The sequence below is a fragment of the Balearica regulorum genome, chromosome 2, assembly GCF_011004875.1.
Source record: "Balearica regulorum gibbericeps isolate bBalReg1 chromosome 2, bBalReg1.pri, whole genome shotgun sequence".
NCBI classification, from domain to species: Eukaryota; Metazoa; Chordata; class Aves; order Gruiformes; family Gruidae; genus Balearica; species Balearica regulorum.
The window spans coordinates 15,950,757-15,977,907 of record NC_046185.1 but is presented as its reverse complement, the minus strand read 5'-3'; the positions used below and the strand labels follow the sequence as shown (position 1 = coordinate 15,977,907).

At 39.4% G+C, this 27,151-nt stretch overlaps 1 protein-coding gene across 1 annotated transcript; it reads right to left on the bottom strand.

The window, feature by feature from the left end:
• Nucleotides 1-356: 356 nt before the first annotated feature.
• RAD21 (RAD21 cohesin complex component) lies at nt 357-25,471 on the bottom strand. Its single transcript, XM_075743450.1, has 14 exons — nt 25,261-25,471; nt 17,966-18,139; nt 15,950-16,079; nt 13,650-13,749; nt 12,552-12,658; nt 11,453-11,656; nt 10,671-10,796; nt 10,367-10,489; nt 8,967-9,190; nt 8,477-8,642; nt 7,951-8,102; nt 6,762-6,911; nt 5,247-5,330; nt 357-2,176 (listed from the first exon to the last, which is right to left on the bottom strand). The coding sequence occupies exons 2-14, from the start codon at nt 18,107-18,109 to the stop codon at nt 1,985-1,987; spliced, it is 1,902 nt and encodes a 633-aa protein (XP_075599565.1). The 5' UTR covers nt 18,110-18,139; nt 25,261-25,471; the 3' UTR covers nt 357-1,984.
• Between the last annotated feature and the right edge of the window lie 1,680 nt (nt 25,472-27,151).

Genomic DNA, 27,151 nt, shown 5'->3' with positions numbered 1-27,151 from the left:
TACCCAGCAGAGGCAGTTCTAGAAGCAACGGAACAGCAGAGCTAAAAGAATTCAAGCTGGATATGTTCTGGCATTCCGAAGGGACTGGCATGGAGATGAATCACATTTTATAGACAGTCTCCCCTAATTTTCCACACAGACATTCCTAGCATAGAACGCTTGAACTAAACCACAGTATGGCCAGTGGAATAACCCTTCCTAATGGCAAGAAATCTATTTACATATTCAGGCTTTAAATCTCTCAAAGAGCTAAAATCGTTATACTTCCACTCCTAAAACCAAAACAAGCAACCCCTAACCGCTAGGTCCCTACTACATAACTGAAAGGTGTTCAAACAAGATACAGAGCTAATTCATAACAGCTTATAACACAACTTTTATTAGAAAAGTTATACATAACAGCATCAACTATTTTCAAGAATATTAACCTTGAAAAGCAACAAAAACAGACTAAAAATGTGTAACAAGAAACTAATGACCTTTTCTATAATTAAACATTCAAGTTATCTACAATGTCTCTTTTTACAAAGGGGAAAATCATGGTTTTACAGGCACATCATGTTGAAAATAAAGCTGCAGTAACTTTATACAATTAAGTTTTTCAAGGACTATTAAAACATGGTCATCATGTAGTCTCAGATTTTTTAAACATTCACATAATTTTACAGTTGAGTATACACTGAAATTTCAGAGTCCCAAAGTTATTTCACAAAAGTGCCAACATTAAAACCAGAACCTTCAGTGTGAATAATTTTGCCCTAAAAAAAGTTAAGACAGGTTTCCATAATCAACATATTCACATAATTTCTGGTGCTACCTGGTCTAACAGTAAAGCTTCATTCTTTTAAGTAAAATCAAATGGGACTTCTTTTGCAAAACTGATAAAATGTTTTGAACACAGGAGTGTGCATTATTGGGAGAATCGATACTAAAACCATAAATATATCCAAAAAGCCATTAATACACTACACAATTAAGTGGAACTGTGCCCGTCTGTACTGTATATTGAAGCCTGTTGCCCTTTCAGTACAGGTGGTATATGAATTTAGCATCTTTACAACAGCAATCTGTTCAACTTCTCTTATTCTTATCTTCATATGTCTGCTTAATAAAAATCAGATAATTTACAATCTAGAAGTCCGTTTTAAAAAGTCTGGAGTTTATATACAGCTCTAACAAACCTAAAGCATTTTGATATCTTAAAGGTTTAAATGAAATGACCAGAGTTTTCATTTGATGCTTATTAACAGTAATTAGCCATTATCAGTAGTGGACCGTAATGAGGTGATAAGTGAAAAGGAATGTTTCGTCTAAAATGCTTAACACATGTTCCGTCCTTTCATGTACGTAATAGTATCACATAGAGGAAGTGCTTTCCACAGACACCCGTTTCCCCTTAGCATCAAGGGCTACAAAAATCTGACTGCAAAAACGCAGTGACAAAGCAAGCCAGCGATATCAGGCACTACCTTTCATATTGGCAGCTGTAAGAGACCCACTGTATGCACAAAGATCTAGGGAAGGGGACGAAAACTACTATGAGAAGCAGACTGAACATTTTAGACGAGTTTGGCAAAGTTTTTAATCAGAAAATAGGTTGGCCATTCAGGTTTACTTGTAGAGGTTAAAAATATCACTATTGAATCGACTAGTCAAATTATTGTAAGACATTTTCATTGATACTCAACATTACATGCACCAATATTGCACACATCTGCTCTGAGTTGTTAAAACAATCTTCATCTGGGTCCTTGAGCTGTCTGGTTTCTGCAGTTGGAACTCAAGCCACCCACCCAGCAGTTTCACTAAAGATTTAAAGTGGTAAATTTAAAATACAAAAACCAAAAATACCCAAAAAGAAAACCAAGGACTTTATACAGACAATAAAATCTAAATTTTCTGCAATGGTCTTGTGGGCCCTACAGATGGGGCAATACATGTACGCACTAGTGAAACGAACACTAGCTCTGCTGCAGCTAACCATTCAAATAATATGAAATCTGGGACCAGGTGTCGCAATGATGTCACTGTAAGGCTCCTCCTGTGTCAGCTCTATAGCTTGCTGTTTTTTAAGTACCAGGAAACTGTAGAATTTTGCAGCTGCTTGTTTTCTATTCGTATTTCTGCACAGCTCAAGCAAACTGATAGATTCTGCTCCAGTCTTGGCAAGAGCTCTCTGAAAAACACAAACATTGATACCACAAATTAAATAGAGAACTACATTTCACCAAGAATGTCCATCAGCAAGATTCTGTTTGTTGTCACCCCCAGGACACTGCAAGGGACTAGGATGGACTCAACACGTACATAAAAATATTTCTATATGGATCTTATCTAAATGAAACCAAGTAGGCTTCCCAGAGATGTGTGAAAAATCAATCTTGAATCCATGCAAGTCACATATTCCAGAAACACTGTAGTATAGCACAGGATTTTCTCTCTGCACCAACAGCTAGCAGTCTCTTTTGACTATGGGACAAATTTTTAAATAGGAACAAAAACCCCTGTTTTATTTCTCAAAAGAAAAATAAGCAAGATTTATTGTTTAAAACAAAATTTCAAGAGCTAAGGTTCTTTAAAAGATATGGAATTTTCCCAAGAAGAAAGCCTGCTTATTTCTAAAAATGCTGTTTGTCTGAAACTAAGTACCCAAAGTCGCTTACAGTTTTTTCAGTCTTGGCCAGAATATAAAAAAAAATAATCAGAAAAATACATCTGTTTGCTGGCTGGAACAACAACTGACGTCTTCAATTTAAAACAGAACTGTCTGCTCTGGAATATCTACTAGATGAAAAGATATTAGGCTGGCCAAACCAAATTACTTTATATTAAACAGATCTTAACTTCAAATCTCATTACAGACTTAATGTTTCAGCCATCCAGTGTGATGCTCTTTTGGGCATATGGGAGAAAGAATTGGGAAAAAAAAAAGCTAGATAGAGTCCAAAGAAAATTCTGAAGCTCTTTTCAGAAACCGTGATGATTTTCAGAGAGAAAAACATTATGCAACATTACTGACTAAACATCTGTATACTTTAAAAATTATTTTTCAGCAACAATTGTACTGCTTTGGGCTGGGACAGAGTTAATCATCTTCACAGTAGCTCACATTGTGCTATGGTTTGGATGGGAGCAAACGTTTTTGTTTTGGAGCAAATAGGCTGGGGGTGCACAAGGAGTTGGGAGGGGACACAGCCAGGACAGCTGACCCCAACTGACCAAAGGGATACTCCATACCATATGACGTCATGCTCAGTAATAAAAGCTGGGGGAAAGATGGGTACGTGCACATTCGGGTTAGGACATTTGTCTTCCCAAGTCACCGTTAGGCATGATGGAGCCCTGCTTTCCTGGAGCTGGCTGAACACCTGCCTGCCCATGGGAAGTGGGGAATGAATTCCTTGTTTTGCTTTGGTTGCCTGCGTGGCTTTTGCTTTACTTGTTAAACTGTCTTTATCTCAACCCACGAGTTTTCTTGCTTTCACCCTTCCAATTCTCCTCATCCCACCAGGGGGTAGGTGGGAGCACGGCTATGTCATTACTGATTACTAGGGTTAAACCACAACAACGCTTTAAAACAATCTTACTTAAACTAGCAGAGTTCTTGCAGATGTGCAAAAGAACTAACTTAAATCACATTAGTTTACAATGTAACCTTTAATTAAATTTAAGTGTATTTAAGTGTCATAAAGGCTATTTATGAGTTTAAAATTAAGGTTTCATTGTTTAGAAGTGTAAGCAGGAAATTCTTAAGATAACTCTAGTATTTTCCAGAAATGTAAAGCTTTTTCTTGATTATATCATTTTTGAGAAACTTAACAGAACACAAAATACTACAAAATCTCAATTTACTGAACACTCAGCTGCATTTCTCCCACCCCAATCCACTATACAGGAGTTCAGAGATACAATAATGACAATGAGCTTTTATCAGCAGAGACAGAGCCTATTAATTTCACAGAAAAATGAGGACAACTTTGCAAAACAAAAACAGTTTAGAGAATGGAACTGAAACAGTTCAGTGACACTAGAATCTCAGGAGCTGCCAAAACATTTAAGGGAAGAAAGGTGTAGGAACCACAAACTAGACTGAAAGGCAAAGGTAGTCCAAGAATATATGAAATACACACACAGAGACCTACATGCAAACAGACAGCAGTTTGCACTGAAGTTCAAGTGTATACTAGGCATGTTCAATTATCTTATAAAAAAAAAGGGCCATGAAGCTGATCAGAGGGCTGGAGCACCTCTCCTATGAGGACAGGCTGAGAGAGTGGGGATTGTTCAGCCTGGAGAAAAAAGGCGGCTCCAGGGAGATCTAATTGCAGCTTTGCAGTACCTGAAGGGGCCTGCAGGAAAGCTGGTGAGGGACTGTTTATCAGGGAGTGTAGTGACAGGACAAGGGGGAATGGGTTTAAGCTGAAGGAGGGTCGATTTAGATTAGATGTTAGAAAGAAATTCTTTACTGTTAGAGTGGTGAGGCACTGGAAGAGGTTGCCCAGAGAGGGTGTGGATGCCCCATCCCTGGAAGTGTTTAAGACCAGGTTGGATGGGGCTTTGGGCAACGTGGTCTAGTGGAGGGTGTCCCTGCCCGCAGCAGTGGGGTTGGAACTAGATGATCTTTAAGATCTCTTCCAACCCAAACCATTCTGTGATTCTATGATTCTATGAAAAAAGCTCTTTAGTTCTAGCAAGCAAGAATCGGTCCTAAAAATATTATCTGTCTGTGCAGACTGAAGCCACACACTGAAAAGTAATGCTGCGCCTCAGCCAGATTCCCACAGCTGTTGTAGGTTCAGCTTATCATAGCATGGAAGTTTTCAAACTAGCCTAGCTGGGAATAAACATCCTGTAAAATAGTTTTATCCCTAGACCTTGATGGAGTTTGCCTAGGGTCATGTAACACAAAGTCAGCAGTGCTAAGGTTTCATTAAAACCACAATCAAACCCAATTATTTTAAAATTTGAATTTCTGGGAGTCTTACTTGCACACCAAATGTAGACGTAAAGGTTGAAAAACAGCTAAGTGAACAATTTTACTACAAATGTTCTTTGGAATAAAGTGACAATTATATTATGATTTAATCAATTACAAGCTTTTTTTCTCCCTCTAATGCACAACTATTATTTTAAGTCTGTAGAGTCTACTGCAAAGAAAGCTCGCTCTTAACCTTTTAACTCAGGTCAAAAGTGTCAGTAGGCACACTCAAAAGCTACTTTAACATACAGTAAATTATCATGTGTACCTGAAGTCCATGAAGCATTTGTTGAGTCCTCTTGTTCCATCTCCTTTCTTCTTGATCCTGATCACCTCCTGTGCCGTCTTCTTCCTGCAAGCAGTCAAAATTCACACATTTACAAAACAATAATCTTTTAATCCACTGAGTTATGAAATGAAAGAGGTATTTCTAGATATCACTACAGCTTTTTCTCTTTATCAAGCCAGAAGGTCTAGACAACTTGAGTCACAGGATACATCTAGGAGAGGGAGGAAGCAGGACAAAGGAAGACACGTGTAAGCTGATGTACCATAGTACGGTTGCCTGCCACTATGACTGTACCTCAAAATGTTATGCTGACAATTAGTAAAACAAAAGTTCAGTCATGACAGCTAAATGAGAAAAGACACTTCAGTGCAATGTGGGATTGCTAGTACTGGACATGGTATCAACAATGCTTTTATTTGGCAAACATTATCAATGCCAGACATTCTCATTTTGCTGTGGAAACGGAACCACTGAGAAGGAAAGTAGGCTGTTCCTAAAAGCTGCGAGGGCCAGCTGCTTCACAGGACATGGGGAGCTGAGTGGTTACAAACACCCACACAGAACAGTACTTGTTTATGGAAGGTGTGTTATATATGGCTTTGTAAATAAGAACTTTATTTTAAATCAACAATTAAAAAAAATCACCGCGTAAGCGACACATGCAAGCAGTATCTGCTTTGTCTCCAGTCTTAACTCAAGAACCTCAAACTGTGCAGAAAAACTGTTTGGCCAATTTTTTTATTTCTCAAAATTAAGTCAGCATGTATTTCTTCATTGTACTACTTTTAAAATAACATTCCTCTACATCCAGCAATATGCTGAAGCGGTCAGGCAGCTGGACTAGATGATTGTTGTAGGTGCCTTCAAACTGAAAATATTCTGTTTATTCTAACAGCTCTTTACATTGCTATGAAAATAATCTTGACCAATCTCTGTACATGCGACTTGTTACAGAAGAAAGCTTCACATGTCCAGATACATTCTTTTTCCAACAATAAACCAGTTTTTTAAAAACTAATTTAATATTATGCATTTTGGGTGTAAAATAAAAAGAATCAATGAAGTTTGTTTTGATATCCACAGAATATTAAATATTGTAGCTAAGAAACAACTGCAGTTATCGCATTTTAAGACATGGATGGTTTTCTTACAAGAATCTACTTTTATTAAGTGGCATGAACTATTTAAAATGGAACCATGAAACTAAGTTCAGAACTTCTTGTCTAAGGCATCATAAATAGAGTGGTTTAATCCAACCATGTGTGAGACCAAGCAGAACCCTCTAATTCAAGAGAACCCTCTAGTTCAAACAGGAATGTATATGCAATGTATAAAATGGAATAATATAAATAATATAAAATGGTCATAGAATAATTCTAAAAATCTACATTTCCAAAGGTTATCATTTCCCAAGTAAGGACTTATGTTATTTAATGAATCCAGAGTCAAAGTGTGCTGGGAAACACACAAACCCTTTCTACATAGAGTTCTTACCTCCTCCTCTTCCTCCTCTTCTTTCTCCTTTTCCTTCTCCTTCTCTTTTTCTGGCAGAAGTTCTAGCTCTGGTATTAGCTGGCAGATGTTTTGGGGCTCCTCTGGAGGCATTTCTACAGGTGGTATTTCCAGCTGTTGTGATGTTGGATGCTTTAAAAGTACATAATACAGTTAAACCAATAGCATCATTTTATTGGTGCTTTTACAATAGAATGTTGATGCTACAAACCAGTTTCACAAAATCCCAGGTCTCTAAATCTTAGTCATTTTTCAGAATTTTTCATTTTTGAAAAATGAGAAGCAATTTGTTTTGCTGTCCATACATGTATTTTTAATCCTTTAGATTCTACTCAAACCAGAAATTATGACATCACAATAAAGAAAAAGGCTTTCCAATAACTTCACTTAGTCTACCATCCAAAATACTGATCTCATTTCTTGGATCAGCACATGCAGCTTTAAAATCCCACGTAAGCAGATGCAGTGCTACATGAACACACTTTAACTCACTGGAACAAGACATCTTAAAAAAATCAAAACATTGTTCTTTGCAATACAAGCATGAAGGAACTAAACCAGCACTGTTCTCACCAGGTAAGCGTTCAGAAAAAAATACACCTTTCATTTTGTCCATTTCCTCTCCCCTTCACAAACATGGTTTCCTTTCACACTGCATCACAGCTTTTACAGAAGAGGTAGATATAAGCTAGTTTCCAAGTCTACTAGGAAATCTTTCCTAAAGGTCAAAGTTTTTCTTTGAACCCGTAACCCTGGCACATTAGCACTATCTTTAAAAGGAATTTTGGGCAGCTAGCACAATCCTTTCTTCATCAGCAAAAGCCCTTCATATACACTTGCCAAGCAGAAGAACTTGATATCTTTGTAGGCAACACACTGTACTCCTTCAAGACTTTTTCTGGAGTAAACAGTGCCATGTCTTAATCCTACCTACATTTCAAATGTTTCAGTAAGCTTTTCACTTAAGAAAAACACCATAAAGACTACCCAAGGACAAAGATTCTGATACTACTCCAGCATCTCTCACAACACCACAGAAAGCTAGTGCCTCAAGTGTGTGTCACTTCCTGCTCAAAGACACTACCCACTTCTCATTCTCAAAAAAGAAAAAAAAAAGAAAGAAAAAGAAAAAAAAAGAAGAAAAAAAAAGAAGAAAAAAGATCTTACTCACAGGTAACACTGGCTCTGGTTCTACTTGCTGCAGTTTGCGTTTAACACCTGTTTGAGGTGGTGGGGGTGGCATAACAGATTCATCCAGGTTGGTTCTGCTGCCTTCCATCATAGATTCTTGTAAATGACTTGGTTCTTCCAGAATAGGTTCATCTATATTCCACAAAAAAAACCCCAGTTGTATATACTTTAATGTAATTTGAAACTGAACCAAGTCCAGTCTGTTGTTAATTTAGAATTGAGCACTCTTAGCAGTCTGCATAGTTTTTGCAGTGACAAACAGAATTGGTACAGATGTGCATACAACCCAGTCCAACCCCCATTTAATCCACTGGATCAAACTGAATCTCTAAGTGACTTCTAGGAAAAAAAAACACTATTACAAGTCACAGACTGTATATCAAGCTAAACAATCATTATAAAGCTCTTTGCTTCATTCATAATCTTTGGTGACTTAATATTAAGGACAAACAAAAGAGAAAAATAAGCTCCAAGGGAAAGCAGAGCATCTTTGACAAGACACAAACCAATGACATCTCGTTGCTGCTGTTGCTGTTGTTGCTGCTGCTCCTCTCTGGGAACCTCTGGGTTTTCAAAGTCTTTAAGGAACTCATCAAGGTTGTCAGCTTCTCCACCTTTCCTTCTCTTTCTTAGGTCTTCTGGTACCAGGGGTGTAAGACAACGAGTAAAGAGCTAAAGGGGAAAGGTTACATTATTCACTATTGTAGATCTCAGTGTCCTTTATTTCATTTCAGATCAAGTAATTATGGGCCATCTTCCTTTCCCACTTTTTAAGGTGCTCTCCAACAGTAGTAACATTAAAAAAAACCCATTTATTTCTGTAACTGAAATATTTTAAGCATTGGTGTTATCTTAGTTGTTTTAATGAGGTTTTTTTTTTAAATGATGAATACTGCTATCGCTATATCACTATTCATATGCTGATATTTACTATATATATGAGCCACAATCCTGAATATAGTCCATTTAAAAATGAACCTGCACAAAAAACATTACCTTCAGTAGCCTGTTATTCCACAAAGGCTGTGCAGGCAGAGAGAAAAGCTTTTCAACTCCACCAGTTTCTTTCCACATCATCAGTTTCTTAGTAGGAGGTGCCAAGTCCAAAGTAGTAACAATATCAGAGTAGTCACTTAATTGGGCTCGAATAGTCTTGCTATCCAGTTCTTTCACACTGTCCACAATCAGCTTTCTCTTCCTCTTTGCTTTGGTTTCCTTGACTGTTGAGATTTTTAGCAAGTAATGAACGTTAGATCAAACAGACACCACTTGGTAGAAGAATCTTGCAGGTTCTCTATAGGTCTTACTTGCTCATGATAAAGCTGCCTCAAGAATCCAAGGTAATGTTAGCTTTGGGAGAAGGAACTATGAAAGGTCAAACACTATGATTGCTGTCCCATAACCTACAAATTCTTCTGTGTATACTTGTAGTTCTACTGAATCTCCCTAAGCCTCAATGTCCTCAGCTGCACATGCCTCCCTCCCTCATAGCTTGCTCGACAGGCTGGTGTTCTTCTGGAGCAAACCCCCAAGATGTAAGTTCCCTCTGACCAAAGTCAAAATACCACACCAACTTTTTCCCCTAAGTCCTGTGTGAGCTTTGGCAGCCTAAGTGTGGGTGTTTATCTTACCTGTATCTCTCATCCTGCTCTAGAATGACTCTATTGTAAATTGCTTACAGCCTGGCACGCTGCAGCAGACCCTGAAGCTCTGGCAAATGCTATCTTTGCTGGTCCCAGCTGATTAGCTAGGACCTCTGTTGCTCACTTTGCCACGAGAGGGCAGTGCTAGGGCTTTTTAATTGGCCAAGCAGTTAATCAGGGCTTGGAGTTCAGTCTGAAAACACAGGACAAACTACATTTTTTCCAGATTTTTTTTAAAATAAAGCAGGGATCTGTTTAGAATGAGCCAAATACAGTACCAGTTAAAATAAGAAAGTGTCTTGTATTAGAGAGAGAGACAAAGAAGTTCAAATACAAAGATGTATCTCCCAAATTCAGCAATTCATTGAAGTTCGGTCACTCCTGGCCATCAAACATAGCATTACCAAGAATTGTGCTGCACTACAGATACTGTATTAGAATTAAAGACATAAGTTAAATTCCAACTCACTGTATTTTAACTAGCATGTTTATCCAAAGCTACAGTATCATGCCACTACACACAGACTGCAGAAACTACAAACTAGTATCCTCCAAGACCATCAATTTAAGCTACCTACCTGGAAAATACTGGAAGGCTACTGTAAGAATAAAAGGAATTCAGCACTTGGTCCCTGGCTTCTCTTCCAACTGAGAATCAGAGTCAGCAGCAGTGCTAGACATTCATTTCCACTCCATCGAGCTAAGGTGGTCTCTGATGACCCAAGTAAAATATTCCTCAAGTAGCTTACTCACCAGTTATATCAATGGGCTCCAGAGCAAAAGCTTCCTCTTCATTGGGAACAAGCGTTGTCTGATCAGTCATAGTTGGTAATGGTTCAACTGGATCTACTGAGTCCGGGCTGTCTGGTCCGCCCACTGCCAATTAGAACAAGTATCTTGCACTACGTCAAAACATTAAGAAACTGTGCCATGCTTCTCATCCCCTCCTTCACACCTTTTACCACATTTCATACTTTTGAAACATGTTTTTAAGGAATTAGGGTCTCAAATTAGTTGAAAACAAATAATTCTGGATCTAGCCCTAGATCATACTCACTTGACACATTATCATCGTCATCCATATCATCATGGGGAGGTTGCTCTGGCATCATCACTCCACTTTCTGAGAGTGCAGGTGGGTCATCAAAAATCCCACCATCATTATTACTGAGAAGTTTGTCATCTGAAATAACCATATGAAAGAATCAGTTTTGCATCTGCATGTTCATGAAACAAATATAGACAAATTTATAAAGAAGTACAGACAAATTTATGGCAACACAGATAAAGACAGTGCAAAGGTTAGAGAAACCTACACTCTCAATGCCGACACAAAAGCAATTACAAGTGCTTTTTCAAGGCACATTTCAGCTCAAATTTTGAGCTTACAGATAACCTTTATTACAACACACTTGCCACATATTTGCATCTTACTAGGTTTCTTCGCACTTCAGAGAAGCACTCAATACAATTCTCAACATACTAATTAAACGCTTGGAAGGAGTCAAAAGAACAAGAAGAGTTGCATATTGATTCTTCTCTAAAGAACATTACATATAGAACGGAACAAACTCTGGATGATTTAATTTTACCTCATTTGAAATCACAGAATCATAGAATGGTTTGAGTTGGAAGGGACCTTAAAGATCATTTAGTGTCAACACTTCACATGCTATGCATCATCTGTATTGCTGTAGCACTCACAAACCAGAACTCCACTGCTGAAGGCAAAACTTAGAGGGGGAACCTTGGCAACAAATGAAACATCCCCCTATCCCCCAAGAACTAATTATTGAAGCAGAAGGTAGGACAGAGGAAACCCAAATTTCTCAAACATACCCAATATTCCACCATCATTTCCTTCTCCAAAATTATCATCTTTGTATTGGTCTTCATATTCCAGGTGATTAGATTTCTCATTGAGGTGACTGGTGCTCTGTTCAGGTTCCAGTAGGATATTGGTAGCACTGGTGCTCACTAGCATGTCATCCTCAAATGCACTACCTTCTCTCATCATCTCACGATCATCCATCCCAAAGTCTCCTGCAAGAATACGATTTCACTGTTATAAATGCTAAAGAACCAAGATGCAAGAGACTTAGCTAATCAATCAGCAAAGGCCCAAATGTAAGACTAAACTTCATTTCAAGTTATCTTAACTACAGACTTAATGACAAGATGTAAGGAATTATGCCCAGCAATACCATAGTGAAAATACTATTCAAACAATTATAAACACTTCCTCTTCAAAACATTTTATTATACTTATTTGAATTGATTTTAGCAAGATCGTACTAAATTTTAGCTGCACCGAAACCAAAGAATTCCAAAGAATTCAAAAAAGTTGTACCTTATGCCTCGAGATTAGGCTTCATGTACAGAGAACAAACCAATACCAAATCAACACCACCATGAATACCTAGATCATACTTTCAAAAAGATTACTGAGTTATGGATTACATTATGTACTCTGGAAGCTAGATATTCAAATACCACTGCCTTTGGGCTTTGATTCAGATCTTCGAACGCTGTCCTTGAAAAGATACTGAAAGAAGTAAACTAGTCACCACTGACTGCTTCAGCAGCTTTAGAAATCTTGTAACAGTTTCTGACTGAAAACATGCCTATGATTAAAGCAGTGGCTGACTTCACATTCACATCACATTTTGAAAATTGTAATTGACATAGCACTTCATTAATGAACCTGACTGAATATTCTTCAGCTTTATATAGGCAGCTAGAAGCTTGCTGAATATTAGACAACAGGCTTTTTGGAAAAACGAACATGTACAAACTAAAAATTAGATGTATGGAAATACAGCACATTTGATCTAATTTGTTTTGTACTTTGTGGGAATTCCATAGTAATTGCAAAACCGTAACTTTACAGTTATCAAAACTAGCTTAAGTAACACATAATAACATATGAGATTTTTACCAAAATCATTATCCTGGAGGATACTGATGTTGCCTACTTCTTCTCTCATTGTAATTTCTTCCACTCTGCTCTGGTTCAAACTGAACTGCTGGGCCACATCAATATCACTTAAACAAATAGAAAGTAATTATTAAACATCTGCATTAAAAAACCAAAACCAACCAACAGATAAAGGTTGCTTAGATAAATGAAATCAGTTCCTAAGACATACACTATACACTTAAGTCAGTTAATGAAAAAGCTGATGGTATATACAGAATAGAAAACACTACTTAAAACAGTAAGACCATTCAAGGTTGAAAACTATCATCGAAGTTGCATTAGCTTCTGGGAATCGTATCAGTAACCTCTCTTACTCTTTGCTACGTTGGGGTCACTAATTTTAAAGGCCAAATTAATAACTAAGAACAGATTTCCCCTGCTTCAACTTCAAAAGTTATGAATACAATTTATCAAAAAGCATATCTAGTAACAGTACCAAGTTAACGCTCTGTGGTGTGTTCAGGTAAGCTTCTTAGCAGAACACAGAATTTTTATGTAGTTTGAAATTAGTATATAATCTAATTTGAATATAAACCAAATAAAAACAGAGTAAAGCAAACTGTATCCCAGAAATTCCATTATGAATAATCCAAAAGAGCAACATCATTTTATTTTAAAGATCAAGAACTATTCAAGTTGTAAACTTATTATGTTTACAAGTAATCCATTAGTATCAAAGTTTTAAGAATTAAAAGTGCCACTACAGAAGGTCAACAAGGACTTTTCCATAAAACTAATCCTAACCTGAGAATGTATGTGATGTAGAGTGCCTTGCATAGGAAAAAAAAAAATTATAATACATATCTGAGTTTTTCAAAAGCTTCTGTAAGAACAGCTTTAACTTTGGTTAAAATGACATGCTACTATGAACTTAAAATCAATACAAAGATGATTGTGTACTTGCTTGGTATATTATAAGACTTAAGAATACAAGCTACCTACAGACTTTTTTTTTTTTAAATTAAGCAATGAGTTTGCTGTTTAAAACCAGGTTCTCCTCAGCTAAAATCAAACACCATTTGCATGGAAATAAAAAAAAACACAAACCAAGCTTACTCTAGATCAGGAAGTGGTTGGTCAAAATCATGAAATTCCTCAGGTAAGGTAATAGCATTGTAAGCAGCCTCTCTGTTTTCCTCAGGCAAATCGACAACCCCTGCAGAGAAGAACACTCAGATATGAGTTCCCATTCCTGACAAGGACAGTGTTTTTCCCTTGCCTTCAGCATTGTTCTCTCTGTATGAGCTTGTCTTTAAATTGTTGAACTGAGCCGATGCCAGACACCTATGAAGAAATCTTAGATAATGTTAGTATTGAGAATCAGTCTAAATTTAAAATACATACCCTCAAGCCCTTGTACTGTTTTGTATAATGTTTTGATAATGTTTGTGTAGCACAATGCAGAGCTGTGCAGCTAACACAGGCATCATATTTCATCACAACACTATGCAGGTACCTCCTACGAAATCATTTTATCATGATGCCCCAGATGAGCTCTTTAGTCCTATATTTCGGTTTGGGTAAAGCAGCGGCAACGCAGCAGCCTGGTTTGGGTAAAACAGTGGCAACACAGGAGGACTACTTTACTATTGGCCATTTAGTCAGTTCAATTAGCTCTGGAAGTCCCAGCACAGTACTGACTGTACATGGGCCACACAAACTCTTAGGCTTCTGCATTTAAAAGAGCTGGATTACCCAAACCACATACATACCTTTTATTATCCTCCCGAGATGCTTAATCTGCTATTCAGTGGGTATTCTCAGAGCATGACTATCAGATTAGGCATCACACAAACAGTGCCAGTAGTTGGTGCCTCTCTTTTATTCAAAGGCTTAGAGGTCAGGACACTTGAAAGTGTGTGGGAAATGCAGGTTCAATTCCTTCTGTAACTTGCAGAAGATTTGAGCTCTGTGTTCTGCCTTCTGACCCACACAACACAGGCAATTGTGAGGTACAGATACTTCAGAAACACTCTACCCACTGTGTTCCCCTCTGCAATGGATAATCAAAGAACCACTGTCCACAGAGACCAGGAACAAGCATCAGTCTGTAGTTTACTCATCTTGGTACTTGGCTAGGAATGAAGAAATCTAGTCCATCCTTTCAGGGCTATCCAATATTTTTTACCTGTTGGTTGCTCAAAATAAAACAAGTAAATGATTCTCAAGGCAGACAGGATCAAGACAATAGCTAAGCCACAGAGGTGATAAAGTGAGAACAAAGACAAGTGCCTCAACTTGTTTCAGGTCAGCATGCCACTTTCTGGACATCTTGTTTTAAGGTGCTTCACCTACGTGCACTCTGTTGGGAGTGGGAAAATTGGGAAAACAGATTGCCTTGTGAAATTAGACAAATTTATGTATTCTCATCACCTAGACAAGTTAATGCAATAATAAACACAAAACTGGCAACAGTCAACAAATTGCCACTGGAAGTTACATAAAGTTCAATGCCTGAATCACAACATGAAGATCAGGAAATGAAGATAAAGGCATTATATACTCTAACTTTCCTCAAATTTACTGTTGCACTGGCTTTCAAGAGTTGCCCTTTTTAAAAAGTCTTCCTTAAGTTCAACTTTTAAATCTATTACACTCACAAACTTAAAAAGGTAGAATATGATTCAGCAGCTGTGACTATCCAGCAGCATCACTGCCATAGCTACAGTCCAGATGGAAAAAAGTTTCCCAGGCCAGAATTAAAGAAAACTATCAGCCACGGAAGCCAAGTAATTAATTGCCGGATGGAAAGTCATTTCAGGTATTAATATGGCTCCCTATCTTCATGGAAATATCTTAAGAGTAAGCAACAATAGAGGGGGAAGTTATATGTCACACATACAAAAAGGAAAACATCTTTGTTGTGCACATTAGAGTTCACATTATTTCCAGAAACCAAAATATCAAAGTGGTAAAAAACCAGTTTACTTCTATGTTTCTTTTGTAACTCATGGCAAGGCAGTATTTACCCTTTATGGAAACAAGCTCCCATCTGTGCTTTTATTTAGTACATGCAGCTGCCCCTTTTCAGACTTGTGACAGAAGGTAAAAACCACACAGCTTATTTCCATTTAACATCATACACCAACAACAGCCAAAAATCGTAATTGTGATTTTACTGAATCAGCACTAATAGGAAAAGTTTTCATTCAGAATTCAATTAAAAGATGTTTTTCAGCATACAACTCAGTCATACTGCCAGTCTGAAGCTGCAGTAAAGAACTTCTCTTGTAATCCTGTAGAACTTTATATAAATTCTTCTACAGAGATAGGAAGGTAGAATTGTATATAATGATACTTATTAAGAAGGTATAATAACAAAACTTTTCAGAGAGTGCTTAGATAAAGACAGATACCTGGACGAAAAGCCATCTTAATCTTAATGAAAGCCTCATTACAGTCTGCAAGAAGATATTTTGCTTTCCTGTGGTAGATTCTAACAACGCCTAGTAGGAGATGTCCTGAGGTTCGAAGCGCCATCTTCACCTAAAAACATGTTGCACAATCAGTGAATTAGATGTAGATTTTTGTTTTTGTCCTTTAATGATATTTCAGTCAGCTTTGCATGAGTTTTTCAATAACATCAAATATCCAAAACAAGTATAAAAATCACTAGAAAACTGAAGAAAGAAAGAATGCAAAGTCTACAGTTCTAGATGATACTCTATGTATTACTTAGGGATGACCTGGCAAGTATCAGTAAATTAATAGCAGGTCACTCCAGGAATTCCCAAATACTGCTGTCTAGTTAAAAAAAAAAAAAAGGTGGCAAGACAAAAACCATTTAACCCATTTTACCACATCTTTCTCTGACATCTTTGTTATTTTGTGAAAAAAAAGTGAAAAATACAAAAATTTGGACAGCTGTAAATTATGATTTGGTCAAGTAAAATTTGGTTAAAAACTGTTACTTGTTACTTCTCCACCTTCCATTCTGCAGTTAAGGAGAAAAACAAAGAGAAACAGTACAAGATGTGGGGTGTCAATAAAAAGCATTGCCACATTAAAAATAAGTTTAAGTTCCTTTCCTCTCTAACCTCACTGCTTTACTATGTAATCAAGTGTCTACTGTGGGAACAGAAAATTGATTTTAAAAGAATTCCAGGGAAGAACTCTTCTTAATTACTTTAGTCTGAAAGAGCATGAAACTTGTGTTGAAGGGTACATGGAATAATTGTCTCCCAGAAAGATTAAGCCATACAGGGTTTAACCTCAAACTCTAAGAATTCAAATTTTTTATTCTCTTTCTAATATTCCAGCTGATGAAAGTGTTACACACTTGAAATACATGAAAGAGTGCCTATCAATTTCTCCTTTTTCTAAAAGAACACTGCAGGTCATTAGTGAATCCATGTCCATTATCTTCCTCTTCCTAAATTGTTCCAGAGCTGACGCTGAAGCCAATCACTGTTGTGGAATACTAAGTCTCTGTGTGATTGTACTACACATTTTTTGCTTATACTTAGCAGTTCTTCCAAAATCCAGAATAGCATTATAGAAACATTGTTATATTTGTATCAACTAAAAGGAAAGATAAAAATAAGTTTTCTTTCTTTTTCAAATAGCTGTATTTCTTATAAGACATTCAGACATTGGTTAAGTGACAGAAGTCACAACCATATCCGTCCACTAGTTCTTAAATGGAAAATTTCATTGTCTTTAGTAGAAAGGAAAAAAACAAAAAACCCTAAACGCACACACACATTTAAAAACCCAAGTTCCTCAAAATTTCCTCTGGTTTCACAATAGCCATCCTGAAGCGTTACGTTCTTTCAGTTTTGTTGCTATCTATTCACTTCCCAGAAAACCAGAGACTAAAAGCAAGGCTTTTACATGACAATGTAGTAATTTTATTATATGGAAAACTATCCTATATAACCAGTAACATTACAAGCTACTGTGATGCTCCAGATATTTTTGCTGTAGCTAAGTAGAAACAGGCTTTGAACTTTGGTCACAAGCATACACAAGAATATATTAAGTATTATTTCTATAGCTCCCAATAACAACAGCACTGAAAGAGTGTCACCATATGGCCTTTAAAAGTTAGTTCTTCGAAAGCCTGGGCTTTCCTCTCTTCCAAACATTTGCTTCTAGTTGATGCAGGGTACATCAAGATACAAGTCCTCCATTTATACAAAGCAAAACATTTTGTAACTAAATTGCATGATACATTAGCATTAGAAAGCTGACAAGAAAATACTCTATTGACTCTTTGATTCTGAAGAGTATTTCACATTTGAACAGACCTTTCCACCCTTTACAATAGCAACAATAAGAATTTTGTTTCAGTGACCCAAATAGTAACTACCACCTGTACACACAATTTCTTTTCACTACAAGATAACATTGTATCAGTGTAAAATAGATACCTTTGGTGAAATGATACTCTCCACACTGCTCTCCAAATTACATTCGAAAACATGGGCTTTGGTTAGCTTCTTATCCCAGTGGGCCGCCAGCCAGATTTTGGCCAGTGGCCCACGCTTGCTCAGGACAAAGTGGGCATAGAACATGGTCCCAGATGTCTAAAACAAAGTGCAAACCTATAAAGAGAAAGGCAAAACATTTTTTTCCCTCTAGTTTTTTTTTTTTTTTTATGAGGAACATCCTTGTAAACACACCCTTTATTCACAGTAAGGAAAGCACGTGCTTGCTTTTCAATCATTAAGGTCAGACTATTTGTATAAAATATTTAAGAAGCCAACACTTACAAGCAGTGGCCATGTAATATACCATATATATTTATTGCAGAGGAAATATAAAGCAGGAAGAACAGCAACCAAAGACAATTTACATAATTTAAACTGTTTGCCATCCGGCAAGAAAAAAAATCTTGAATATATTAAACTTTATGGTAATGATAGCAAACTCATATAATGCAAACAAACATGTCTCAGTTTTCAGTCCACAGTAGTTTTCTACTATTTCCATTTCTTTCTACTCTTAATTTAGTAGCTACTACTATACTATATCAGTATATATTCTACATTGTTTTAGTAAAACATTCACCATTATAAAATAAGCAGTCCTAAACTTTTCAGACTTCACCATATTTTCTTAAACAGAAAGTACAGTGATATCTTCATTGTTAACAGACTGCTCTCCGTTTCATAATCCTCTTACTAACGCTTCATATTTTTTGTTCGTGTTGATAAAAATGGTAAGAAAATTGACTGCATTATCCCAAACTTCCTGAAGATTTATTTTTTCTTCTTGCTCCTTCACCAGAAAGACTTTTACTTTCTTTTATCTACACATCTAGCAACTACCTTCTTACAGCTGATAAGATGCCAACATATCAAACTACAGGGAAGCAGAACAGCATGATATCTTATGATCTAAACATGCCAGTTTCATGCATGAGGTAAGCATATGATTCAGTTCAACTGCAAGTTGAGGAAAAAAAAGTTTGCTTTAAAGAGGTAGAAGATTCTCCACTAACAGCTTTTTCTCCAGCAATGTCTGTAACTAGGGAAAAAGCAGTGGAAGAGAAGAACAGGAGAGATGCAACAAGTGCATTTCAGTTTTTCCCTCCTCCATGCCTACAGCAAAATTGCCAGAGGAAGCACAGAAACCTCACAGTAAAAGCAGGGCAGTTTAATTCGGGCAGAACCAGTGCGAGGAACATCAGTTTCTAGCCATAAAAACCCCCGGCGTTTCCCAAATGCGTGCCAACACAACTTCTAAGCAAACGGGGAACGCAGGGCATTGGCAAACATGACAGCCAGAGAGAGATTCTCAGGAAGCCAATTCCTAAACCATACCAATTTACTTGCAGGTAAGAGAAACAAGTTTCAAAGCATCTGGGGTAGATCTGTTGATATTTATAGGGTATGCTTCACAAAAAAGGAGCACAATTGTGACTTCTAGAAAAATAAGTATAGGGGCAAAAGAAGCACTGGTATTAATGCTTCAGTGAAAGCAGAGCCAACCACTAGATACCTGGATAACAAATTAAATACTGTAGATCTAAGGGTAGATCGCTGAAAATAAAGGCCAATAATATATTTTTTGCGGGTTGTTTTTCTTTTTTTGGGGGTGGGGAAGGTGGTATGTGTGTGTTTTGTTTTAATAAATGGGAGTTGAAGGAATGAAAGGGATAGGACAATTATGTTTGTAGTGGTACCATACTCTACACTTGTACCCGCTCATAGGTATCATTCGACATGCAAGATGATGAAAGCAACAGAACGGAGTTGTTTGGACAACAGAACTGTTTATCAAGCCTATCTGTCTTAATGACAGACTGGCCACTGAGAATGGCCAACCAAGAATGGACACAGTGGAGAGATTTAAAGGAAATAAAGGTCATGTTCAGCTTCAGCTCGAGTTAACACAGTAGGTACAAAGAATTAAAACTACTCTTAGGAATGAAGCTGATAGCTTTGAATCACAACAAAGCTGCAGATTAACAAAAAGTTAAAATGCCATTTTTACTTGTTGAGATTGTGTGGAGAGCACTGCACAAAGATGGCCATAAGCAAGCTTTTCTAGGAAGCACAACAGAACAAATTTGGAAGTCGCCGTGATCAACAAAAGTTATCAAAAGGAAGGTATTCTAGTCCCCCCTCAGTGTTTTCTGAAAGACATCACACTGGCTCAAAGGCCAGCAGATTATTCAATCCCTTGTGCATTTTCAAAGGCCTCACAATATTTTTGTATATGCAGAGACATAACTTTGCAGCACAGCATTTTGACATCTTGAGTTGCTACACATACACTGCTCTGGTAACAGCAGGCCTGTAAATTACCTCTAGATGTAACAGGGGAAAACATAAATATACGGTTAACAAAACCACTTGTATTACTCCACTAAAAACTTCCAAAAACAGTTGCAAAAAATGTACTTTGATTCATGGAGTTTGGCACAATTATTCACCAATGTTCTACCATCATTAAAACATGTAGCATGGGCTTCACAAAACTTCAAATATAATTAACTGTAACCCTGAAAACATACTGAAGGTTTCCCGTTAAATCTGGAACATACTATTTGGACAACTCAGACAAACAACTTATTGCTTTAAATCCCAGATAGCAAGGGTAATGCAAGAGTTAAGACACACAACTATTTAAGATAGCTAAGAGGAAAGAAGGTTCCCCAAAAAACTGAGGTGTCAGGATCACACTAAGACTAATGATTTCACAACTTTTTTTTTTTTTAAACCGACACATTAAATTCTTTGTCATTTAACTGACAATCCAAGTCAAAGTACTCCCCATAAGGGGGCTTAACATATGTGAATGGGTTTCAAAACATATGCTTCCTTAGCAATTACATCAAAGAAAGAGGCTGAAAACCATTGCACCAAGGAAAGGCACAGAAACAGTAAGTGGTCACCTGTGTTTGTAGCCTTTCCTAGGTTTGACTACCACTCAGTACTGGAGTTATGGATCAAGCCTAAAACTTGCTTGTAAGACTAATGAGAAGATTATACTACATGTGCAGGGTACTTAAAACTTTTGGAGTGAATCAGAAGCAAAAATAACTACCTTCTGACAGAGGTCATCTGTTTCTCTTAACCCCTTAATGAGGCCTTGATACAGCAAAATACATGAGGAGAAACAATGACAATCACACTAGATAGTTTTAAAGTGTGCTTTAATCTGAACTGTTATTAATAATACTTCTATTGCCCAAAGCACTAATTTCCTGTCACAATATGAGTCTCTGCCACTTCCAAATTCCAGCAGATGCTCTGCTCTGTATGGTAATACCTGGATTACAGCAACTGTACAAATCCCACCTTTATGGTTCTGAGCTGCAGCAGTTCAGCTACTGTTGTTTGGAAAATCAGCACAACTGCCCAAAGCAGGCCCCAATGGTTGCTCTCACTTTCTCCAGATATTTTTGCTTCTTTTCAGGTAATCTTTTTCCTTATTTCAGGCTTTTTGTCTGATTTTTAATTCATAGGGCAGTATACTGATGCAGTGGCATAAAAGGAGAAGAAATAGATTTTCTGGCATAATTTGAGATTGGGATGAATGTTAGAGGAATTAAGAGTTTCTCGAAGTGGCAGAGTGCTCATACAGACACAAAAAACATATGTTGTTAGCTGCAAAAGCAACTCATAAGAATCCTCAAAACAAAAAGGGTAGCTGACAGCTGTTAAAAAGCTTGTAAAGTAAAATATAACTTTTAATTTTTGAAATTGACTGGATTCGAACCAGGACCTTAAAACTTGTTCTAAGAACTCATTTTTCGGTCTTGCTTGCATTGCTCTAAGGCAAAAATAATCCATACTCACACAAGACCAGGTGGGGCCAAATCCTGATCTTTGTGTTTTTAAAAGACTTTAAACTTGATTTTAATTAACTTTGAATTTGCTTCAATGTGCCACAATTGACCTCAGGTTCCTCTGCCTAAATTGGTCCTCAACAATTGTGTAATCTTATTTATATTTTTCCTTCTATAGAAATGTAAAAAAAAAGGCTATAATTATATACACAAAGTAACTGAACCCATAAAGCAAAACTAATACAATACAGATAGTATGCAGGGTCTGATCCAGAATCTGCCTCCTTCATGCTCTCATCCAAGTATCAGGTATTTGATCCTCCCAAAGAAGCAACAAGAAAATTGGATCAATGCTACCTACAAACTTCATCTTAACCATCAATTCACAATTATTAAGTCTTAAAATCCTTGTGCATATTAGAACAGCTAACTAGCTAAACTTTGAAAAGCACTCTCATGTAGCTGGAGTCCCATCCTTCAAGACATTCAGAAAGAAGCTTAATGAACAAACAGTTGACAACAATATTGCAGACAACTGATATTCACCGTATTTTGACTGTGGTTAACTCTAGCCCATTAAATCCACTTGCCTGTTACTCTACTAGGTCAGGTTATGTATACACACACACCAGATCACAGGTTAAGTTCAATCTTCAGTTTGCTTTATTATCACCTACTTTTGTTCAGAACCACATTCATTCACTGATCAGCAGACAACTTCCATACAGTTTAAAAATCAGCCAGTCATTTCAATTCATTTGTTCTTATGCTATCCTTCAATCTCTCTTCTCTGCTGGTTCCCCCCCTACACAGGTATTTTCTTCCTGTGCCGTCCCTGTTTCTGTTTTGCTAAGCCAAGCGAGCCCTGGGTGATCTGGGGAAGAGTGAGCTCATCCTGTGCACCTGCAGCAGAGTTGACCCTGCCAGACTTCGGAAGTCCAGAAGCATTACTCTGACCCTCCAATTGTACTTGGAGTTCTTCAATTTTCACTCATAATCCTTCACTATACAGCCCTTCTTACATGTCTGAAACTTTCCTGGTGTGGGCACTTACTAACATTGTCTCACTAGCAGATTTCATTAGCACACTGAATACCTGGTGCCACTGAAAAAAAAATTTCGTCATAGGACCAGTCTTCACAAACTCCACTAATAACTCCTCTTTTCAGCACTACTTTATTTCATCTCCTTGCTTCAACCACCTTTATAATTCTCTGGTTAATCCTAATTTTTCTGAATTTTAATATATTTCTTTGTGGCACCTGCAGCTTTCCTGAAGTTCAGTGCCAAGTCACCTCAATTTCTTATGTCCACAAAATCAGTTACTGAAAAGATGAAATTGAACTAGTCCAACTTGACATACCATTGATAAATGCATACAGCATTTTCCATTTGTCTCCTGGTCTTGTTTTTTTCGCCAACATTTTTCCTAAAATCGTACCGCTGAGGTTGCACTACCAGGTCTGTAATTGCTCAAAACACACCACTCCTTACAGGAACTGCATTTGCTGTTTTCCAATTACAACGTACTACGCACCTACATAATCAAATTGCTCGAACCAGTGCCCCACTAAAGTTACTAATTCAAAAGGCAGATCACTCAGAATTATTGTACAGAGCCTCAGATTACTGAACCCTATGAACGCTGTTCCCCACCCCACAACTCCATTTTCATATCTAAACCTCAGCAAGTATCCTGCCCTTGCCCCTAGATTCAGTATGTCCACTCATCCAGTGGAAAAGAATCTTTTTTAATTTTAGGCCCTATCTCAATTATCCCAACCTGTTTTGCGCAATTTTGGTTCCAAGTCAAACTCACAGAAACCTTGTATTAACAGTCCTTAAATGTATATAAGTTGAATAACAGAATAGAATTCCTTATGTTACTCTGTCTTTTGCAGCAGTTATTCCTCTGCACTGTTCACCCAAAGAACCAAAATGTAAAAAAAAAATAACTAACATTCTGCCTCAAAGAAGTTAAACTCGTGTATTAACTGAGGCAACTATTCTGATTTCTGTGGGAAATCCCATGATATCAGAAACCCTGATGGCAAGACAAGACTAATTTAATTGTGTGGTAATTTAAGTTTATTGTAGGTCTCACTAACTTTTTGCTCCTCCTTTTATTCTCTCCACCACACTTACTTCCTCTCCAGTTAAAACTCTAGATCAGTAGGCTTTGTGTTTCCAAGTTTCACAGAAGGTCAAATATTTACAAATGAACCTTCACGAAATAAAATGCAAGCTTGGCCCTACTAATGCTTTGATGTTTCCCCATTTTTGATGCAACGAGTTTTACTGAGAAAGAGATTAATCAAAGCCTATGCTTACTGCACATGTTCACATAACATGGGCCTAAATGATAACGTCTCCAAATTTACAATGTTTTCATGTGTCTAAATTTAACGAAAAGCCATTTTCACTGAAACAGTGCTATGCCAATTAGTCACAGTGACCCCAAACTTCCTTTGTTATTGATCAAAACACACCACCTCGGTTTATATTTAACAGAAGCTTTTCATTCAGGATCAGAGATAAATCTTGAAAACTATAGCAAGATTTGTATCAGTGTCCACAGAAGCTGCTAGAGTAAGATCTTAATTCTTCAAAAGGCAGGCATTTTTAGAGGGGTCTTTTATTTGCAGATCACCAGCCACGGTGCCCAGAAGGTAGTTCATGTTACTAGTGAGGATCGCACGAACATTCAAGAGTCTGCCGTATCCAAGTGAGAAGTTAAATTACATTAGAAAATAAGAGACAGGCAGACAAAACTTTGCTCCTCTCCCCCTCCCCAGATTGCAGCCGCCCCGCGGACCCTTCTGCCAGCCCACAGCTAGGGACCTTTTGCATTATTCGGGCCATCGGACCCCGACAGACTGCTCCCTCGGCCTCCCCGTGAGCCGGATCCCCCGTGGAAGAGGGGAGGCCACTGCGCTTCCGCGCGTGTGACCGCTCCAGCATTACAGACCATCTCCACCACGGAGCGCACGCCCGCCTCTGCCTCCTCCCCACTCCCCCCACCTCGGGGTCTTGCCTGGGCCGCCGCCAGGCCGCAGACGGGGCCCCGCTGCGCCCGACCTCGGCGCAGGTCACCCCAACCTCCCCGCCCCGCGCCCCCAGCCCCGGCCCCGCCGCAGGCTCCCGGGGCGGCTCTGCCGTCCTGCCCCTCCCGGGAAGCCCCAAGCGACGCGGCGCACCAGGCGGGCCCTCCCCTCCCGCTGCCACTCGCTCGTCCCCGCCGGGAGGGCTCGGCCAAAGAAGCGGCGCGGCCGTGCCCAGCCGCAGGGGGCCGGCAGCCGAGCTCGAGTAGGCCGGCAGCTCCCCGAGAGCCAGGCTGCGGCCGGCCCCCACCATGCCCCTTCGGACGACGGCGGCAGCGAACCGGGGCGTCCAGCGGGAGCGAGCGCGGCCGGAGCCACTCCTTACCCTGGTCCGGGGCAGGGGGAGGCTGGTGCGGCGGCTGGCGAGGCCGGGCTCGGTAACCGCTCCGCTCCTCCTCCCCGAGCCGAGCGGCTCACTCAAACAAACAAGATGGCGGCCGCAGCCCTTCCTGCCGCCCAAACCAGCCGTTCAAATCGGCAGGATGTTTACTGTTAAAATGCCCCCTCCTCCCCCGCGGCCCCGGCTGCCGCACACTGCGCCTGCGCCTCGCTCCGTGCCACGGGCCGCGAGAAGGCGGGCGCCTAGTGGGAACCAGCCAACTGCGCATGCGCCCGCTCCCGGCGCTCCAGTCCAGCGCGCAGGGCAAGGGGCGGGGCAGCGGAGCTGACGAAAGGTCGGGTGATTGACGCCGGCACGCAGGGGCGGGGCGGGGCTAAGGCAGGGACGGTGTAACTGCGCCTGCGCCATTCCCCGGTCCGTGCGGTGCCGTTCCGGCGGTCTCTGGCGAGCGGCGGGAGGCGGAAGAGGCTATTGGGCGGGCGCGCACGCGCGCGCGGTTGCTATGGCAACGTGCGGCCGCCGGGTTGCCCCGTTCGTTCGCAGACCCGGCCGCTCACCCGGCCGTTCTTCCCCGCGGCGGCGGGGCGGAGCAGGGGCTGCGTCCCGAGAGGGGTCAGGCAGCCCGGCGGGCAGCCTGCCTGCGGAGTGCCCGTGTGCCTCACCGTGGCTGTGCGCCCCGGGCTGCTGCGGGGTCGGGCCCGGCCTGGGGACGCCGTTCCCTCGGGGGGGGGGGCAGAGCACAACTTGAGTCCGGCCTGGGCTGGGCGTGTGGCGCAGCCTGCCTGCATGAGGGGCTCGGCTCTCTGGGTACCCAGCAAACCAAAAGCACTGCCTTGAAGGGGACTCTGAATTTGTAGCCAAACTGTTTTAAAACGAAAGCCTCATTTAAAACAGACGTCTGTCCCTCTTTACAGCCTCCTCCTTAAGGATGTTAACGCACCAGGTCTTTCTGCGCTTTCCAGCTTAGTCCTGCTATCTGGGACACTGCACACTGTGCAGTTCACTTTGTGAATGCACACCCCGTGTGTTTTCTTTGTTTGGAGTAACTTGCTTTCAACAGGACTTAGAAAGGTTTTCTTGTTCCTACCTTGCTAATCTGTGATAATTGCCTATGGTGTAACAGGGAACTGCGGCTACAACTGAACTTAAGCAGGAGTCAGTGACTAGGTAAAAGGAATGGAAAGGAAAAACCAAGGAGGCTGGTTTTGGGAATAGGATTTTTCTGTTCTTTTCTCTGAGGCACTAGGAAGTCTGAAGCTATGCATACATAACATTCTGGATCAACAACAAACAGTCTTTAGCCCAAAGAGACCCAAAATACAAAGACCTTGTTAAAATAACATCTCAGAAATAATACTTTTTTGTGTAATGAGGCATCAGTTTACAAAAACAATGTTAGCATGCCAAGAAAATCTCCCTGCCATGGGTTTAAGAAGTGTTACTGCTATTTGTGACACTCAGATAATATTATCTTAGTAGATGATAACATCAACAAATAATATGTAAAAACATGCAGGCTCAGTCTTTCGATTCCTCAGATTCAATTTTGCAGATTTCAGCATTCATTTTCTTTCATACTGTTTACTAGGACCTTTATTCAGAACAACCATTGATGCTCTGTATGCCCCACCTGGAGTTCTGCTAGGTATAGTAATGTTTCAAGGGCTTTTTTCTGCAAGAAAACATCTGCTGTATCATCACTATTTATTCCCTCATCTGTCCCCATATGAAATGAGGTAGTGGCCCAGGCACTGAACCAGGGCTATAGGTCATTGGACCACTGATTAGAAACTTAAATTAGTTTAGCAGTGCTGATATACTGGGTTGTATAAAATCCACCAAAAGTACAGACCAGCAAAGACATCATTTGCTGCTA